At 41.3% G+C, this 19,503-nt stretch overlaps 1 protein-coding gene across 1 annotated transcript in view; it reads left to right on the forward strand.

Moving 5' to 3' along the window:
* gpat2 (glycerol-3-phosphate acyltransferase 2, mitochondrial) overlaps nt 1-19,503 on the forward strand; it is a 271,043-nt gene that overhangs the window by 219,733 nt on the left and 31,807 nt on the right. Inside the window, exons 11-17 of the mRNA XM_061898602.1 lie at nt 1,397-1,576; nt 2,018-2,110; nt 6,352-6,434; nt 8,225-8,352; nt 8,451-8,521; nt 9,655-9,815; nt 10,300-10,403. Of these exons, the coding sequence (XP_061754586.1) occupies nt 1,397-1,576; nt 2,018-2,110; nt 6,352-6,434; nt 8,225-8,352; nt 8,451-8,521; nt 9,655-9,815; nt 10,300-10,403 (820 nt within the window). The remainder of the gene's footprint in view (nt 1-1,396; nt 1,577-2,017; nt 2,111-6,351; nt 6,435-8,224; nt 8,353-8,450; nt 8,522-9,654; nt 9,816-10,299; nt 10,404-19,503) is intronic.

Here is a 19,503-nt window from a genome sequence, read left to right on the forward strand (position 1 = left end):
ACGGGAAGTACGGTTGGAATAAAAAGTGTCTTTTTTCCTTTACACTTTTGATTGATTGGTTGATTGATTGAAACTTTTATTAGTAGATTGCACGGTACAGTACATATTCCGTACAGTTGACCACTAAATGGTAACACCCCAATAAGTTCTACGTGTGACGGTCACGTGACCACCTGGCTCCGTTTGATTGGTCAAACGTCACCAGTGACTGCATGTGATTGGTGAAACGCAAGCAAGCGTAGTTCTTACTTTGAATGCGTGTCTGACAAAATCAAAACAAACGAAGCGTGAAATTAACAGATCGATTAAAAAAAAAGTAGCGAGTAGCGACCTGATTGCCTGTATGTACCTTTCAGCATTAATGGTGCCTTCACAGATGTGTAAGTTACCCATGCCTTGGGCGCTAATGCACCCCCATACCATCACAGATGCTGGCTTTTGAACTTTGCGTCGATAGCAGTCTGGATGGTTTGCTTCCCCTTTGGTCCGGATGACACGATGTTGAATATTTCCAAAAACAATTTGGAAATGTGGACTCGTCAGACCACAGAACACTTTTCCACTTTGCATCAGTCCATCTTATATGATCTCTGGTCCAGAGAAGCTGGCGGCGTTTCTGGATGTTGTTGATAAATGGCTTTCACTTTGCATAGTAGAGCTTTAACTTACACTTACAGATGTAGCGACCAACTGTATTTAGTGACAGTGGTTTTCTGAAGTGTTCCTTAACCCATGTGGTGATATCCTTTAGAGATTGATGTGGGTTTTTGATACAGTTCCGTCTGAGGGATTAAAGCTCACGGTCATTCAATGTTGGTTTCCAGCAATGCCACTTACGTCGAGTGATTTCTCCAGATTCTCTGAACCTTTTGATGATATTGTGGACTATAGATGTTGGAATCCCTAGATTTCTTGCAATTGCACTTTGAGAAACGTTGTTCTTAAACTGTTTGACTATTTGCTCACGCAGTTGTGGACAAAGGGGTGTACCTCGACCCATCCTTTCTTGTGAAAGACTGAGCATTTTTTGGGAAGCTGTTTTTATACCCAATCATGGCACCCACCTGTTCCCAATTAGCCAATACTTTAGTATTACCGGTATACTATACAACCACAACACCTTGCAAATTGTATTCTATTAACCGCAACATGTAAGTGTGAAAAAAACAAAACAAAAAAACAAAAGTTGTACAATTTCAGAATGTGCTTGTTCTCTTTTTAAACACAGAAAACAATCTGAAGTTGTCTTTATTTTTAAGTTATGGTGCCATGATTTTACCGGTCCGGCCCACTTGGGAGTGGATTTTTCTCCATGTGACCCCTGATCTAAAATGAGTTTGACACCCCTGTTCTAGACCTTTATCTATGCTCTGTCTCTCCCTCCTCCCATCTACAGCTGGTGAGTGAGCTACTACATGAGGGCCAAGCGTTAAGTGTCGGTGTGTCGGCAGAGTCTGGTCAAGGGGGGAAGTGGCTGGCTCGCATCAGGCAGCTCATCAAAGAGGGATCTGTCCCTGATATCACTCTGGTTCCTGTGGGCATCTCCTATGAGTATGTGCCAGAGATGCACATGCAGGTAAATGGCTATAAACACACAGCACACCCTCACAGCCATTTTGTAAATACTTTCTTTTAATGAAATGTTATTTTCAAGGCTACGTAAAAATGCTTTGTGACGGTTTTCTTTTGCCAATCGTTTGTTTTGCCGAGGTTTGTATGTTATTTCAAAACATGGTTGGATGCTTATTATTTTATTGTCTGAAAATAGGTGTAATTTTCAGCTAATTGCCATAAAAAGGTTCACCTCATTATTTAGAGTAAGGTGCACATATAGTATATAGTACTGTACACGTTGTTCTCCTTGATACACTTCCTCTGTTTGGCTGTTTATCCATCATCATACACTCAGATCATTAGTGGTACCACATAATGTGCTTCCTAATGGCAGCGCCTTACAATGATATCATCGCCAAGTGTCTGTGCAATGCACTTGCATTAAAGTGTGTCTCCTTCACAGGTTGGCTGGCTGTTGCGGTGGCTGTCGTCGCTTCTTTATAGGAAACCAGAAGGAATCGTTAGGATTAATTTTTCCCAGCCTTTCTCTCTCAAGGTGCACAGCTTAAGTTAAAGTTAATGTACCAATGATTGTCACACACACACACACACACACACTGTGATTAAATATGTCCTCTGCATTTGACCCATTCCCTTGATCACCCCCTGGGAGGTGAGGGGAGCAGTTGGCAGCAGCGGTGCCGCGCCCGGGAATCATTTATGGTGATTTAACCCCCAATACCAACCCTTGATGCTGAGTGCCAAGCAGGGAGGCAATGAGTCCCATTTTTTTATAGTCTTTGGTATGACTCGGCTAGGGTTTTAACTCACAACCTACCAATCTCAGGGCGGACACTCTAACCACTAGGCCACTGAGTAGGTATTGATTTACAGCAGCAGTTTCCATCCTCTGTGGGGTTTGACCCTTAAAATTACGAGCTGTCTACTTTTGCACCCTCATAAAACATCAGACTTCATAAGACATAAGACTTCATAGAATTACATAAAGTACAATATGAAGTAGATGGAGGCTAAGAGATTTGAGATGGGAGTCTGCTTTATTGCTCTTGTGCAGGGTATGGGTACACAGCCAGTAAACACAAATGTAGAAATATATACAGAAAGAGCAAATATGGTATTTACATCTAAATAATTGTTGTAAGGATCCGTATATTTAAGTATTGTCAACATGTCAACTATTGGCTTTGAATACAATCCATTCATACAATAAGTATCCATCCATCCATCCATCCTTTTTCTACCACTTATTCCCTTTTGGGGTCGCTGGCGCCTATCTCAGCTACAATCGGGCGGAAGGCGGGGTACACCCTGGACAAGTCGCGACCTCATCGCAGGGCCAACACAGATAGACAGACAACATTCACACTCACATTCACACAGTAGGGCCAATTTAGTATACAATCAACCTATCCCCAGGTGCATGTCTACAATAAGTAATTAATATTTAAATGCAAATTAGCATTTATACATCCATTTTCTTCCACTTATGTGGGTCCGGGTAACAGGGTTCTGCAGTCTCAGTAGGGAAACTCCATGCACCTCCCAGATGACCAGCCCAGTTATAACTGGGCCTTCACAGTACTGTATATTTTCTATTTCTATTCTATTTTTCTATTTTTTGGCCTCTTTCATCCACGATCTTGCACTTTCGGTAAATACCTAAAGGTGTGACAATACTGTAGGTGCGGGTAGGAATGTAGATTGGCCAGTAAATCAAAAATGTTGCTTTCTAGCTCAGCTTTCTCCACATCGGTCCAGTGGATTGACCGCATTACTGCAGACACTGTACTGAACTACGCGTCAATCTCATTCTGCACCCTTCTTGCAATCAATCAATCAAAGTTTACTTATATAGCCCTAAATCACGAGTGTCTCAAAGGGCTGCACAAGCCATAACGACATCCTCGGCTCAGATCCCACATCGGGGCAAGAAAAAACTCAACCCAATGGGATGACAACGAGAAACCTTGGAGGGGACCGCAGATGTGGGGACCCCCGCCCATGGGCGACCGGTGCAATGGACGTCGAGTGGATCTAGCATAATATTGTGAGAGTCTAGTCTATAGTGGATCTAACTTAATAGTGTGATAGTCCAGTCCAGCAAGAGGTCATCTTGAGTTGAGACAGGTCAGCAGCACAGAGACGTCCTGAACTGATGCACAGATGAGTGGTCCACCCTGAATCCCAACTTTGTATAGCTAACGGCTTCATCTGAGGTCACTAATTCTAAAGGAGAGGGGGGCAGAGCAGAAAAGAAAGAGCAGATCAACTGGTCTAAAAGGGCGGTCTATTTAAAGGCTAGAGTATACAAATTAGTTTTAAGATGGGACTTAAAGGATTCAACTGAGGTAGCATCTCTTAACTGTTACCAGGAAGGCATTCCAGAATACTGGAGCCCGAATAGAAAACGCTCTATAGCCCGCAGACTTTTTTGGGACTCCGGGAATCACTAAGAAGCCAGAGTTCTTTGAACGCAGATTTCTTGCCGGGACATATGGTACAATACAATCAGCAAGATAGGATGGAGCTACACCGTGTAGTATTTTATACGTAAGTAGTAAAACCTCAAAGTCACATCTTAAGTCCACAGGAAGCCAGTATAGGCGTAATATGATCAAACTTTCTTGTTCTTATCAAAAGTCTAGCAACCGCATTTTGTACCAACTGTAATCTCTTAATGCTAGACATAGGGAGACCCGAAAATAATTGAGTCGAAACGTAACGAACACATGAATAATGATCTCAGCATCGCTAGTGGACAAAATGGAATGAATTTCAGCGATATTACGGAGATGAAAGAAGGCCGTTTTAGTAACACTCTTAATGTGTGACTCAAACAATAGTCGAAGATAATACCCAAAGTTTTTACAGAGTCACCTGGTGTAATTGTTTGGTTGTCAAATGTTAAGGTGGTGTTATTAAATAGGAGTCAGTGTCTAGCAGGACCGATAATCAGCATTTCCGTTTTCTTAGCATTGAGTTGCAATGGTGGACAAGACCTCGAGATATGTAAACTTGTGAGGCAAGACACAACCCGGAGGTTGCAATCCACCCTTGTTCGGCTGAAAACCATGACCTCAGATTTAGATGTGCTTAGTGTCATCCAATAAGCTTTATACTCAACTGTGAACCACCCCAATAAATGCTAAAGGGCACAGCTCGAGGAGGCCATGAGGACCACATCATCCACAAATAGAAGAGATGAGATTTTAAGGACTACAAGCTGCACATCGTCAGCGCCTTGGCTGTGCTTAGAAATTTCGGACAGAAAAATGTACAGAACCGGTGAAAAAAGGCAGCCTTACTGGAGACCAGTGTCCACCATGAACAGTTCCATGCTAACTAGGCTCCTGCTGTTGTATTCTTGGACCCGATAGCACATAATAGCATACCACAGACCATGTACTGCTGGAGCAACCCACACAGGACACCGTAAGGGTGAGTCAACTGCCTTTTTCAAGTCCACCGAGCACATTTGGACCAGTTTGACAAACTCCCAGCCCGCAAACTAGAGCTGATCCAATGTGCCACAAATAGGTCGAAAAACCGATTGCACCACCTGGTGCAACAGGTTTGACTATTCATCATGCAATAGTCTTCGCTCCAGAACTCTAGAATAGGCGGTCCCAGAAACATAACTTCCGGTCACCATTCTTGAAAAGGGGGACCATCTCTAAGGCTGCCAGTCAAGGGAACTGATCCTGACTGTTTAGAAAATGTTGCCGAAACATGTCAACCAAAACAGTCATACAACATCTGAAGTCTGAAGGACATCACGGTGAAACTCGTCCACTGAGAAATTGTCTGACTGTCTTATAATCCTCAGTCATTGCAATGGACATGTACACATTTAGGACCTCATAACCTGCTTCCTGCCAGAACATCTTCGAAGACTCTTCCTACACCAAAGTTTTTGCTTCGACCACCATCGAAACCGCATGCCACCTGGCTGCCAGTAAATGTCAGCTGCCTCAGGAGGCCTGCTCGGTACGACTCCTTCAGCTTAACATTCCCCTTAATGTCTGGTGTCCACCATCAGCTTCTGGGGTTGCCGCTATTACTGTTACCAACCAAATGACACCACAGCTCTGATCAGCCACCTCATGAATGGAGGTACGGAATACAGCCCATTTCGAATCTTTATCCCTGACCTCCCCGGAACTGCAGACAAATCTTGACTTAAGGTGTAAGTAAACACTTGACCAACAAGATACCATGCCAAGTGTTCCCTGCACATCCTCACGAGGTGTAGTGTGTTCCCCCAGTCAGGACTATTTTCCTTAGAGCCTAAGGAAGTGACCTGTGCTGCAACTAATTTTTCGGTTAATCTGATACCATCAAAAACGAAAGAAAACTCATTTTATATTTTTATACGACACTGAATGGAAAAAGGATGAGCATTGCAAAAAATAAATGCAAAATATGATGACTATAGAGATAAATGTGATAAGTACAGTATACTAACCCTTATACATTATAACTACATTAACAAATGATTTTGGTTTTACTGACATAACAATGTATTTATGTATGCATCTAGAAACCAGTGTATCAAGTTGAAATAATATAAACAAGCCATTTAGATAACAGTAGAACAAGAATGTTGCATTCAAGGAGATTGAACAATTCAGATAACTACAATTTAAATGTACCTACTTAGGGAATTTAAATCACTGTTTTAATACACAATTATATAGATTAAAGCCTTTAACTCTGAGGATGCATTTTGATGGATGATCTGTGTGTACGTGTGTGTGTGTGTGTGTGTGTGTGTAGGAGATGTGCGAATCATGGAGGTTCCGAGTAGTTAAATGGCGCCCTCTACAGGACCTGTTGCTGCCTGTTATTTTAGACAACAGGTAATCAGACCACACACACATTTTCCAAGATGCATTTGAGCTTTGTTTTGCAAGTTGACTTTGATGTATTTGTTTGACCATTTATGATACAGTATGTTTGAAAACATCAAGTGAGGGTGAATGTAGCCTGCCACAGACTTAGTCAATAAGGTAACAAACCAAACTTAACATCCTCTAAGTGGCTGCCGGCTTCTGGAGTGCAAAATAAACCCAGCATGTTTAAGTGGGATAGAATTTGGTAAATGGTAGAAAAGGAATAGTTAGATTGGATTGTTACGTGAGATATTTATGTATATATTAAAAATACCCTGTACTGTATATGTAAAGCTAATGATGCTGCAAGTAAAGACTGTAAGTCTTATACTGTAAGTTATTTTATGTCACATACAGTATGTGCATTGGTTTCTCCCTCGGGGAGTTGAGCTAGATGTTATGCGCTCTCTGATTCACAGCACTGTTGTTTAATGCTCTAGGCAGGTCCAGCCCACTAATTTTGCCAGAAACAAGCTCTCATCCCTAATCGCAAGTCATCACCCAAATCCTAATAAAAGCAAACCGAGATTTAGTTTAAATGCAGCTAACCCACTAATCTGATTAGAAAGATAGTAACTGACAAATCCAATTTAGTAATGCAGATAAAAAGTTGTTTTTGGTAGCTATTGTTGTTAATGCCATAACAACTGTAAATATAATCATATGTGTCCACCCATAAATGTATTTAATTTCCCCTTTTTTCTTGACTCATTGTGCATTGAACACCCTTGTGTGGTGTTCGGGTCTTTGGGACCCGTTTTCATTTTGTATTAAAAGAAAAATGATACAATTAATTCATTTTACAAACCGAGACATACTGACTTTGGCTCGTTTTCTATGAAGAACACATATCAGAATACATATTTATTGACCACAAACCATACAAAATCCCCCCCCCTACACATTTATATTACATATAAGATGTTCGGGTCCACTGGACCCTGGGCTAATAGAAGTGTGGAAATGAATGTTCTGTGTACCACACACACACACACACACACACACAGCAGGCCTAGACAGGAGGATGACAGAGTGTAGGTACACAGAACATCAGAGGGTCAAATGTGCGAGAAAATGAGAGCGGACAGTGTTGACAAACAATGTTGCAACCTTGTGTTGGAACAGCAGGTGCAGAAACAAAACAGAAGAATCCCTTTGCGATGCAGAAACTGGCAGAGAAATGTTCTGTGCAACGTTCATATTGTTGTTACTCAGCCAGCGTTTGTGGGTCGGATGGACCCGTTGCATTTTGTGCCTTTTAATGCCTCACAATCAAACACTTTTATGTTAAAATACTGAACAGATGTTTACCTTATTCCTATAAAGTACTGTTCAGTATTTTAACATAAAAGTGTTTGATTGTGAGGCATTAAAACCACAAAATGCAACGGGTCCATCCGACCCATAAACGCTGGCTGAGTAACAACAATATGACAACAAGGGTTAAAAAGCAACAGTGGCACCGAATCAGACTTTGCCACCTTGTTAAAAAATTCACTTGTTCAATCTCTTTCTTCCTAAGGGAAATGTGCACCAGCTCGTCACTGTGTCTTTTTAATGTTTGTTGCTGAACAGGTGTTGTACTGTGGGAGTGGGGGGTTTCTGAGTCACACTGACACACACTGTGATGTGTTGGATAATGGTTTTGGAAAAAAATGGTAACCTTCTATTGCTGCAGACCATTTTACCCTGCATTGTCATATTCATACTAAGCATTGGGGCCTTGTTTAAAAGTATAAATCTCTTTTTCTGTCAAGGACTGAGCGTAACTTTGGTCAGAGGAAGATGTTGTGGCTCTTGCCTTCTCCCAATGCACCTGGATCCAATGAGCCAACCAACCAGGACGAAGACTTCAGCATCACCATTATTGTCCACCTCATCTTCTGTATGCATAAGATAATAACTCCCTGCTGGTTTGTAAATGATACCCCAAGACATGTTTTAATCATATCCAGTGGCATTTTTGTGCGGTCCCTTTCCCAGCTACAATCTCCTGCATGGCTGTGATGTCCACCAATCTGCTGTCCAGTCTTTTGTTGTTCAGACACCGCAAGGTACATATCTCATCGCTGCATTTGTGTGCCAATGCCAAACCAATTTGATTATAATGGAACCTCTTAGACAGGACTATTTAACTAGCAGCCTGTTGGCTAAATCCGGCCCATCAATGATATCAGACACAGTGCCTCTGTCCCAGCACCTCCAAAACCCTCAAGTCTAGACTCCAAACATCCCAGAATAAGGTAGTCCGGTTACTTTTAGACCTCCAACCCAGATCACACCTCACTCCAACCCACTTCTCCAGAGTGGGCTGGCTCAGGGCGGAGGACAGAGTAAAACAACTTGCACTGAGCCTAGTCTATAAAATCCGCTACACCTCCCTGATACCGAAGTACATGTCAAACTACTTCTTTAACGTAAATGACCGCCATAACCACAACACCAGGGGGACCGCCACAAACCACGTTAAACCCAGATTCCGATCTAACAAATGTCTTAACTCATTCTCTTTCTATGCCACATCAATGTGGAATGCACTCCCAACATGTATAAAAGTAAGTGCATCTCTGTATTCCTTCAAAACCGCTCTTAAACAACACCTCCGGGCAACTTCAACCCTTTACACATCCCATCACCCCGGATTGTAAATAACCTAAAGTAAATAATCAAATGTACTTCTAATGTATATACTTGTTCTCATGCTATCTGAACTCACTATGTTCTCTGCTGGCTGTACATATCTTACTAAGTAAGACCTAGACTTCAATGTCCACAGTTCTCTGTTGATGCAATTGTTGATGACTGAAGTACTGATATCAACCAAAGCTCCTCATTCCACCCCCCGTATTGTAAATAAGGTAAATAATTCAATGTATATACTATGATGATTAACCTGTGTGATGAGTGTATTGTGCTGATAGTATATATTTGTACCATGAATTAATTAACGTGGACCCCGACTTAAACAAGTTGAAAAACGTATTAGGGTGTTACCATTTAGTGGTCAATTGTACGGAATATGTACTGAAATGGGCAATCTACTAATAAAAGTATCAATCAAACAATCAATCAATCAAATTCTGTAGAGGATCTTTGACAAACAAAATGTTATTTAAAAAACATGTTACTGACTGTTCTAGTGCTACCTAACTTTGGCACAAATCTCATTCATCCTTCCCCTTCTCAGGGTGTTAGCGTTTCTGTCTTGTGTCGGGACGTAGCCTGGCTCACAGACGAACTCTTGTTCAGGAACAAGGATGTTGGATTTGGGGGCAGTTTAACAGACGTGGTCCACTACTCCCTCGCTCTGCTTGCTCCTCATCTCATCATTGCCGCAGTGCCGTCAAGGTTTGTTATCTCAAAAACAATGACTGATGAATTAGACACTCACCGTATTTCCTCAAATAGCGGCCTCAACTCAAAAGACGCCGGGTTTCAGTTAGTTGACGGGTGTGTCTGAACAAATGGACGCCTGTGTTTTTCCATTAAGATTAAACAAAGTACCTTAATTTGCAGACGCCATTGTTCACAAATTCAAACAACAGCACCTATACAGAGTCACATACACAGACATTATCATTGCAGTGTTACAGGTCTCCATGTTTTGTCTTACCAGGATCTATTCACCTTATTTGTTCAACCTAGTTTGTCTCGGTTCTTCCTCTCGTTAATAGTCGTTTACATTTTGATATACCAGTGTCATTGACTAATCTGTTCAAACAAAACACTGTTGGAGTAAATAAACGCCACCTGCAACTATTTGCAAAAATAGGGTAATTTCTTAACTTTCCTGACTGTTTTTTTAATGTGCACCCTTTCTTCCGCCCTCTAGAAAAGACCCTTTAGTTGTGCCTCGTCCTACTCTCACTGCTTCGCTTCACCTCAACCAGCAGGCCCACATCGTCACACATACCTTTATTTTGGAAGCTGTTGGCGGTGAGTGACTTTGCATGCATGTATTTTGGTAAGATGAGAGAACTTTCACTTAAGCCTAAAAGTCATACTGTGTTCTCGCATCATGGTGTTCGTGGGAGGTTTTGGATGAGACTCACAACAGTTGCCATTGCAGGAGAGCAGATCCATTTAAAGTTGCGCTGCCTACAGTAATATTCAAAGTGTTGAAGATATAACCAGAAGAAGGCTGTGCCAATATGCCTTTTAAATAACAGCTACTTATATTATAGTTTTCGTTGGTGTAACCGCAGTTCTACTGTGCTTCTACCATTTGCACTGTGGTATTTTGTCGTTATGTAAGATCTTTTGAGATTTACTTAAATCAGTCAGCCATGGAAATGCGTTGTTCCACATTGAGACAAAGTGAGGGATTCTGAATTTCTGCCATCCCTGAAGAATTATAGCATTATTGGTAAACTTGGCTGCCTTGGCAAAAGTTTATGCTCTGCAAACCTGCTGGTGTACTATACCTCATTTTTCTCCTCAACATGTCCATTGTGAAAAACTGAAAGAAATTGCCCTTGTCTAAGGTGGTGGTTTTATGGCCCTCCCTACACAACAGATACATTTCTTTACTTACTATCCACAGGAACATTAGATATTTTAAAAACGCATACATTTTATATACATTTTTGCCGTTTCTCCACACGCTCATTTTTAAAAAAACATCGTCCAGGGCAAAGATTTCAACAAGTCTTGCTTTCGCACTCAACGGGTAAAACTGATAAACTAAATAGTTATGACACATCAACATCTCATGCATTTAAACACAACGGAACACAATTAGATTATTGACTTATGAGTGCTGACTTATTACACATATAGTCGATTAAAGAAAAATGTTTTTCTTGTTTCTTGGGCTTTGTGTAAAAGAGCGCTGATTTGAATTGTACATCTCATATCTCACTAATTGATGAACAGGGAGTTAATGATGGGCTAACAAGTCACCTGTTGCTGCTTTTTCAAGCTTCTGATTTGCGGGTCTATGTTTTTATGTGAACACCACTAGTGTGAATGAATATGCAGTGAAAAAAACGTTTTTAAACTATCCATATTCGTGAGGAGCAGTGATGTAAGTAATATGTTACCCTAGTATGACCACGTTTTGCGGTAACAAGTACCGTATTTTTAGGATTATAAATCGCTCCGGAGTATACGTCGCACCGGCCGAAATGCATAATAAAGAAGGGAAAAAACATACATACGTCGCACTGGAGTATAAGTCGCATTTTTGGGGGAAATTTATTTGATAAAATCCAACACCAAAAATACACATTTGGAAGGCAATTTAAAATAAATAAAGAATAGTGAACAACAGGCTGAATAAGTGTACGTTATATGACGCATAAATAACCAACTGAGAAGGTGCCTGGTATGTTAACGTAACATATTATGGTAAGAGTCATTCAAATAACTATAACATATCAATCAATCAATCAATCAATCAATGTTTATTTATATAGCCCCAAATCACACATGTCTCAAAGGACTGCACAAATCATTACGACTACAACATCCTCGGAAGAACCCACAAAAGGGCAAGGAAAACTCACACCCAGTGGGCAGGGAGAATTCACATCCAGTGGGACGCCAGTGACAATGCTGACTATGAGAAACCTTGGAGAGGACCTCAGATGTGGGCAACCCCCCCCCCCTCTAGGGGACCGAAAGCAATGGATGTCGAGCGGGTCTAACATGATACTGTGAAAGTTCAATCCATAGTGGCTCCAAGACAGCAGCGAGAGTCCCGTCCACAGGAAACCATCTCAAGCGGATCAGCAGCGTAGAGATGTCCCCAACCGATACAGGCGAGCGGTCCATCCTGGGTCCCGACGAGCGGTCCATCCTGGGTCTCGACTCTGGACAGCCAGTACTTCATCCATGGTCATTGGACCGGACCCCCTCCACAAGGGAGGGGGGGACATAGGAGAAAGAAAAGAAGCGGCAGATCAACTGGTCTAAAAAGGAGGTCTATTTAAAGGCTAGAGTATACAAATGAGTTTTAAGGTGAGACTTAAATGCTTCTACTGAGGTAGCATCTCGAACTGTTACCGGGAGGGCATTCCATAGTACTGGAGCCCGAACGGAAAACGCTCTATAGCCCGCAGACTTTTTTTGAGCTCTAGGAATCACTAATAAGCCGGAGTCTTTTGAACGCAGATTTCTTGCCGGGACATACGGTACAATACAATCGGCAAGATAGGATGGAGCTAGACCGTGTAGTATTTTATACGTAAGTAGTAAAACCTTAAAGTCACATCTTAAGTGCACAGGAAGCCAGTGCAGGTGAGCCAGTACAGGCGTAATGTGATCAAACTTTCTTGTTCTTGTCAAAAGTCTAGCAGCCGCATTTTGTACCAACTGTAATCTTTTAATGCTAGACATGGGGAGACCCGAAAATAATACGTTACAGTAATCGAGACGAGACGTAACAAACGCATGGATAATGATCTCGGCGTCTTTAGTGGACAAAATGGAGCGAATTTTAGCGATATTACGGAGATGAAAGAAGGCCGCTTTAGTAACGCTTTTAATGTGTGACTCAAAGGAGAGAGTTGGGTCGAAGATAATACCCAGATTTTTTACAGAGTCACCTAGAACATGCTATACGTTTACCAAAAAATCTGTCACTCCTAATCGATAAATCCGATGAAATCTTCTTCCTCGATGTCACTTTTAAACAACTCTGTCAACTCCAAAGGTATGCGGCGCTTCCTCTTGTCGTTTTCTGCTGCATATTTCACTACGTCCAGCTTGTAATCTGCAGTACATGATTTCCTTTTCTGTGCCATTTTTGTTCAGCCCTTCTCAGTTTTTATAAGTTACCGCCAACGATGAAATCATCCATTTTAATAGCTACGGCAGTAGCATATAGCATATAGTAGTTAGCATTCCATGACCCACAATGCACTTCTGCCATGACCCTCCCCCGCCAAATTCTCATTGGTTGACGTGTGTGTGACGATTGCTGACGTTTTCTTTGTCTCTTCCGCGAATGAGATAAATAATATTATTTGATATTTTAAGGTAATCTGTCAATAATTTCACACATAAGTCGCTCTGAAGTATATGTCGCACCCCCGGCCAAACTATGAAAAAAACTGTGACTTATAGTTCGAAAAATACGGTAATCTTAACGCTTTACTAATTCCGAACCAGTAATAAGAAAATAGTTACTTATTCAAAATAAATGGTAAATTAATTTTACTTGTTAAAGGGGATCATTATCACCAGACCTATGTAAGCGTCAATATATACCTTAATGTTGCAGAAAAAAGACCATATGTTTTTTTAACCGATTTCCGAACTCTAAAAGGGTGCATTTGGCTATTTAAACGCTCTTCAATTGTTCGCTGTCGGAGCAATGACCTTTCACCCGTGACATCACAACATGAAGCAATCCGCCATTTTCTCAAACACATTACACACACCAAGTCAAATCAGCTCTGTTATTTTCCGTTTTTTCGACTGTTTTCCGTACCTTGGAGACATTATGCCTCGTCGGTGTGTTGTCGGAGGGTGTAACAACACGAACAGAGACGGTTTCAAGTTCGATTTAGGCTGGATTATTCTTTTAGAGTTAGTTTGTGAAGAACCCCATTATACAGAGAAGGAGGCAGGCATTGGATAGGAAAACATGGTTTTAAAGGACTACTGTTTTTATTTGTTAAATGTGTGGATGAACACAAGTGCGGTCAATAACTAAATTACTGTATTTTTCGGACTCTAAGTCACAGTTTTTTTCATAGTTTGGCTGGGGGGTGCGACATATACTCCGGAGCAATTTATGTGTGAACTTATTAACACATTACCGTAAAATATCAAATATTATTTATCTCATTCGCGGAAGAGACAAAGAAAATGTCAGCAATCATCACACACACGTGAACCAATAAGAATTCGGCGGGGGAGGGTCATGGCAGAAGTGCATCGTGGGTCATGGAATGCTAACTGCTATATGCTACTGTCGTAGGTATTAAAAGGGATCATTTCGTCGTTGGTGGAAACTTATAAAAACTTAGAAGGGCTGAACAAAAATGGCACCAAGGAGGAAATCATGTACTGCAGATTACACAATATCAAATAATATTATTTACCGTATTTCCTTGAATTGCCGCCGGGCATGTAATATGCGCCTGCCTTGAATTACTGCCGGGTCAAACTCGCTCCCCAAATTTATTAGCGCATGCTTACTTTTACCGCCGGGTCAAATTCGTGACTTCCCCTGTCATCTTTTTCAAAATGGCGGAGGAGGTTTTTTTTTTTGCTTTTACTATGTGTAAACCAGGGGTCTTGTTCCACAGCCATACAGATCACACTGATGGTTGTGATATAAAACAACTTTAACACTCTTACTAATATGCGCCACACTCTGTGAACCCACACCAAACAAGAATGACAAACACATTTCGGGAGAACATCGGCTCTGTAACACATTATAAACGCACCATAACACTTACCCAGAATGCCATGCATCTATGACTCTTGGCTATATTATACACCCCGCTAGCACCAAACACCATCATTTCTCCTTCCCTTGCACCTAATCTGGTTCTGTCAAAGGAAGATTCACAATCCTGGTCCACATGCTTGCTGTGGCCACCTGCTCAAGTTTGATCCTCTTGACACTTGACTCTTTGCAATAGTTGGCTTACATTTATTTTCTTTTTCAAGCTGTCAAATAGTGAAAATAGATTTTGAGAGCCTGGATCTATCATGGAGGAGAGTTCCACAGTTGGTCCTACAGAGATAATGGCTTCCTTTTTAAACTTTACAAGTGAGCCCTTTTTCTCACTCACTCACTGTTTCTAGACTGGTTGTCGCTGTTAAAAAAAAAACTAATCTGAGCTGTGGAAATCCACAGTATTGTCTGAAGAGATGCACTTGCTGGAAAGTGTGGTCTGAACATTGTAGCAGCAGCCACTATAAATAATGAAATATATAACCTGTCTTGTCAGAGCCCTAAGACAAGAACAGGATGTCCCTTTTTTTTCTTAAAGGGAAACTGCACTTTTTTAAAATGTATCCTATTATTCACAATCCTCGTGGGAGACAAGAACACATGTCTTTTTTTTAATGCATTATAATGCTATTGGACTGGTCATACCAATACCATCCTGTGACGGGTTTCCAGCCGTCCTCGTGTGGGGTGCAGTGCCGATCGATATAGGAGGCATCATAGCAGGTTTGACTCTTGTTTATTCTTTCAACAAACCGCATGTTTTGCCAGTCTGTCGCGCCAATTTCTGGCTCGCTGGCAATTCCTGCTCGTCGCGGCGCACCTTTCGGTGTCCGGGGCTGCGTCTGCTGCAGGGGCTCATCTCTCTCTCTGTCAATCTCGTCGCTCTCGTGGTCGTAGTGGTCGGGTGGTTCCTCTCCTACTTCTGCCACGATTGCTCCTCCCTCTCCCTTTTTATGCTGCAGCAGAAGATGTAACGATTGAGCACAGGTGTGTTGGGTACGCACTGAACGCTGACGGCCGTGTAATTTCATTTGGCCCTTGAGGCAATATCAAATTAACATTTGAGCTGGCCTGCCGGTATTATACAGCGCTTATTCTCATACTTGCCAACCCTCCCGATTTTCCCAGGAGACTCCTGAATTTCAGTGCCCCTCCCGAAAATCTCCCGGGGCAACCATTCTCCTGAATTTCTCCCAAATGTCTCCCGATTTCCACCCGGACAACAATATCAGCGATGTGCCTTAAAGGTACTGCTTTTAGCGTCGTCACGTCCGCTTTTCCGCCCTACAAGCAGCGTGCCGGCCCAGTCACGTAATATATGAGGCTTCTACACACACACACAAGTAAATGCATGGCATATTTGTTCAACAAGCATACAGGTCACACTGAGGGTGCCCTTATAAACAACTTTAACACTGTTACAAATATGCGCCACAGTGTGAACCCACACCAAACAGGAATGACAAACACATTTCAGGAGAACATCCACACCATAACACAACATAAACACAACAGAACAAATACCCAGAACCCCTTGCAGCACTAACTCTTCCGGGACGCTACAATATACACCCCTGCTACCAACAAAACTCGATTTAGCATGTCACTATAAAGTTATATAAGCCTTGCTGGTTCAATATTCACTGCAAAACTTGTTTGGTCCCTATTTAAAGGTTAATTTGGCCCGCGGCTTTGTTCAGTTTAGAATTTTGGCCCACTCTGTATTTGAGTTTGACACCCCTGGTTTAAACCTTCGTTCTTAGCTCTGGAAATTTCAACGATTTAGATGAATAGCCCCGCTTTAGAGGTATGACTTTGGTATGACATTGTATTTCTTATAGTGCTAATAGGACTGCACTTCATCATATTGGCAGGGGATTGCAATATCTTAAACATTTTTTACTTTGCTTTCAAACTATACAAGAGGTGTGGGACATGTTCGAAACACCTCTAAATATGTGTCTGCAGTGCACTTCTACATAACTGGGAAAAACAATTACAACAATAAATATGGCCCTCATCATCCCCTACAAGCTACTAGACTTTGTAAAATGTGCACATTCAGCCCTGTTGCTATAAAGATCCTTTTAGGAGGTGCCTCATTCCATTCTCCATTAGCTTACACAACAGCTCTTCACAGTTTGAGAGGTGAACTCACCGTTTTCAATATGTGCATCATGAAACAGCATACCTTTGCTCACAGAAGTGAATACACCCCTCACATTTCAGAGAGCATGTTAATTATAGTGTGTCCGGTTAAGGAACAATATAAAATAGAAATTTATCTTTGATGGAGAATGAGGATGTGCCATAGGTGCTCAATTTGGGCTAGTTCTGGGGACATATTTCACCACTTCATCAGCTTCAGCTTCCTCCTATCATCCTGGATATGCGTTTGTTAAGTTAAAGGCCTACTGAAATGAGATTTTCTTATTCAAACGGAGATAGCAGGTCCATTCTATGTGTCATACTTGATCATTTTGCGATATTGCCATATTTTTGCTGAAAGGATTTAGTAGAGAACATCCACGATAAAGTTTGCAACTTTTGGTCGCAAACAGAAAAGCCCTGCCTTTACCGGAAGTCGCAGACGATGACGTCACCCGTTGAGGACTCCTCACATTGTTTTTAATGGGAGCCTTCAACAAAAATAACTATTCGGACTGAGAAAACGATATGTCCCCATTAATTTGGCGAGGATGAAAGATTCGTGTTTGAGGATATTGATAGAGACGGACTAGAAAAATAAAATCAAGTTTAAAAAAAAAAAAAACGCGATTGCATTGGAATGGATTCAGATGTTTTTAGACACATTTACTAATATAATTCTGGGAAATCCCTTATCTTTCTATTGTGTTGCTAGTGTTTTAGTGAGTTTAATAGTACCTGATAGTCGGAGGGGTTTGTCAACGGTTGTCTTGAGGCCAGTGTCTGATGGAAGTCAACGGCAGCTGTGTGGACAGCACAAGCTCAGCTGATCTCCGGTACGTAGCGGCTTTTTACCACAATTTTCTCACCGAAAACTGCTGGTTGACATTTGGTCGGGATCCATGTTCGCTTGACCGCTCTGATTCATTGAAAAGCTTCGCCTCCGGGAATTTTAAACAAGGAATCACCGCGTGGCTAAAGGCTAAAGCTTCCCAACTCCATCTTTCTACTTTGACTTCTCCATTATTAATTGAACAACACAGATATCCAAAATACTGTATAATTATGCGGTTAAAGCAGACGACCTTTAGCTATGTGTGTGCGCAGCGCTAATATTTCCTAACAGTCCGTGACGTCACGCGTACACGTCATCATTCCGCGACGTTTTCAACAAGAAACTCCCGGTAAATTTAAAATTGCAATTTAGTAAATTAAAAAAGCCGTATTGACATGTGTTGCAATGTTAATATTTCATCATTGATATATAAACTATCAGACTGCGTGGTGGGTAGTAGTGGGTTTCAGTAGGCCTTTAAAGTACCAATGATTGTCACACAAACATTAAGTGTGGTGAAATTATTCTCTGCATTTGACCCATCACCCTTGATCTCCCCCTGGGAGGTGAGGGTAGCAGTAGGCAGCAGCGGTGGCCACGCCCGGGAATCATTTATGGTGATTTAACCCCCAATTCCTACCCTTGATGCTGAGTGCCAAGCAGGGAGGTAATGTACTCGTTTTAATGTTAGAAAACTGCTGTGCAGCCCAGTTACTCAAGGGATTGGAACATGCTCCCCAGAAACAATGTCCCAGTACATTTACAGTTCCTGTTTCCCTCAATAAAACCATTGCTCCCTGGTCAGTCCCTCCAGGAATTTGTGGACTTTTTTTGGGATTGTGCACCTTAAAATGGCTAAATTCAGGGTAGCTTTTTAAAACATTGTTTAAGCAAAAATTGTAAAGTTTTGAGGCTTTTTTTTAAAACATTGCATCTGCTTGTGATTTTATTGAATTGTTGTCAATGTTTTAAGTGTTATTTGTAACCCTAACCCAAAAAAGTACAGGATTTCGGTACGGGGGCGGTATAGCTCGGTTGGTAGTGTGGCCGTGTCCAGGTTCTGACCCCGTTTCCACCATCCTAGTTTCTGCCGTTGTGTCCTTGGGCAAAACAATTTACCCACCTGCTCCCAGTGCCACCCACACTTGTTTAAATGTAACTTAGATATTGGGTTTCACTATGTAAAACCCTTTGAGTCACTAGAGAAAAGCGCTATATAAATATGAAAATATAATTCATTAATTTCACCACATATAAGTAAATATATTGTCTTTGCATGTTAAACATTCCTGGTAATTGACAGCAATTTACAAGTCCCCTAAGCCCGTAGTTCTCAAATGGGGGGTACTTGAAGGTATGCCAAGTGTTACGTGAGATTTTTTTTAAATATTCTAAAACTAGCAACAATTCAAAAATCCCTCATAAACATTATCATTGAATAATAATTCAACAAAATATGAATGTAAGTTCATATACTGTGAAAAAAAATGTAACAATTCAATATTCAGTGTTGACAGCCAGAATTTTTGTGGACATCTTCCATAAATATTGATATTAAAGATTTCTTTTTTTGTGAAGAAATGTTTAGAATCAAGTTCATGAATCCAGATGGATCTCTATTACAATCCCCAAAGAGG

This window comes from Nerophis ophidion, linkage group LG01 (genome assembly GCF_033978795.1).
Source record: "Nerophis ophidion isolate RoL-2023_Sa linkage group LG01, RoL_Noph_v1.0, whole genome shotgun sequence".
Taxonomy (NCBI): domain Eukaryota; kingdom Metazoa; phylum Chordata; class Actinopteri; order Syngnathiformes; family Syngnathidae; genus Nerophis; species Nerophis ophidion.